Here is a 642-nt window from a genome sequence, read left to right on the forward strand (position 1 = left end):
CTCTGATGGTTATCCACCATCACCCAGTGTGGCTCAATGCCCCGCCACTCGCAAAATGTCAGCGCACTCACTGCACTAACAGGGGTAGTTTCAATACCAGCTCCCATTCGGATGCATAACCGTCCCTATGACACCACTCTGTGTCATACAGGAAACTACGTCTTCCTCACGCAGCACTGCCGTAGGGTCTGCCGACAGCAGTGGTACCATTTCCTTAAAACACCGTGCCTCCGGCGCATACGGACAAACCATCGTCACCGTAGCCTTGTCCCTGCGAATCCTGATGACCACCTTGCCCAAGTCTGACCATCTTGGGTTAAAGTACCAACGGGGTCCCATCCACGTCCTCAACGCAAATACACCCCCAGGCAAGGTAGGCTGGTAGTACGGTTTCATCCAATAATTCGTTAAATGCGCGAACGTCTCACGTAGCGCCAAACGGCCCGAACTTCTCCCCGATCTTGTCGAAGAGCGCACTGTTCACCGCATAGGATTCTGTCTCTGGCTTCACCACCACCGGCTCAGCCCAACACACACCTTAACCTCCGCCGGTAGATACCTCGCCTGCATGATTGGGTCAATGTGGTATCCCAGCCGAGACTGCACATCCGCCACTGGATTCAATTTTCCCGGCACATGCTT

The 642-nt window shown here is 54.4% G+C and overlaps 1 protein-coding gene across 1 annotated transcript; it reads left to right on the forward strand.

The window, feature by feature from the left end:
• Nucleotides 1-127: 127 nt before the first annotated feature.
• SARC_16666 (hypothetical protein) lies at nt 128-373 on the forward strand (the record flags this gene model as incomplete). The annotated part of the gene is made up of 1 exon (XM_014289230.1): nt 128-373. A coding segment is annotated over one exon (246 nt), but the record flags the coding sequence as incomplete, so codon positions are not given.
• Nucleotides 374-642: the final 269 nt, after the last annotated feature.

This window comes from Sphaeroforma arctica (genome assembly GCF_001186125.1).
Source record: "Sphaeroforma arctica JP610 unplaced genomic scaffold supercont1.8617, whole genome shotgun sequence".
In the NCBI taxonomy this organism is placed as follows: domain Eukaryota; class Ichthyosporea; order Ichthyophonida; genus Sphaeroforma; species Sphaeroforma arctica.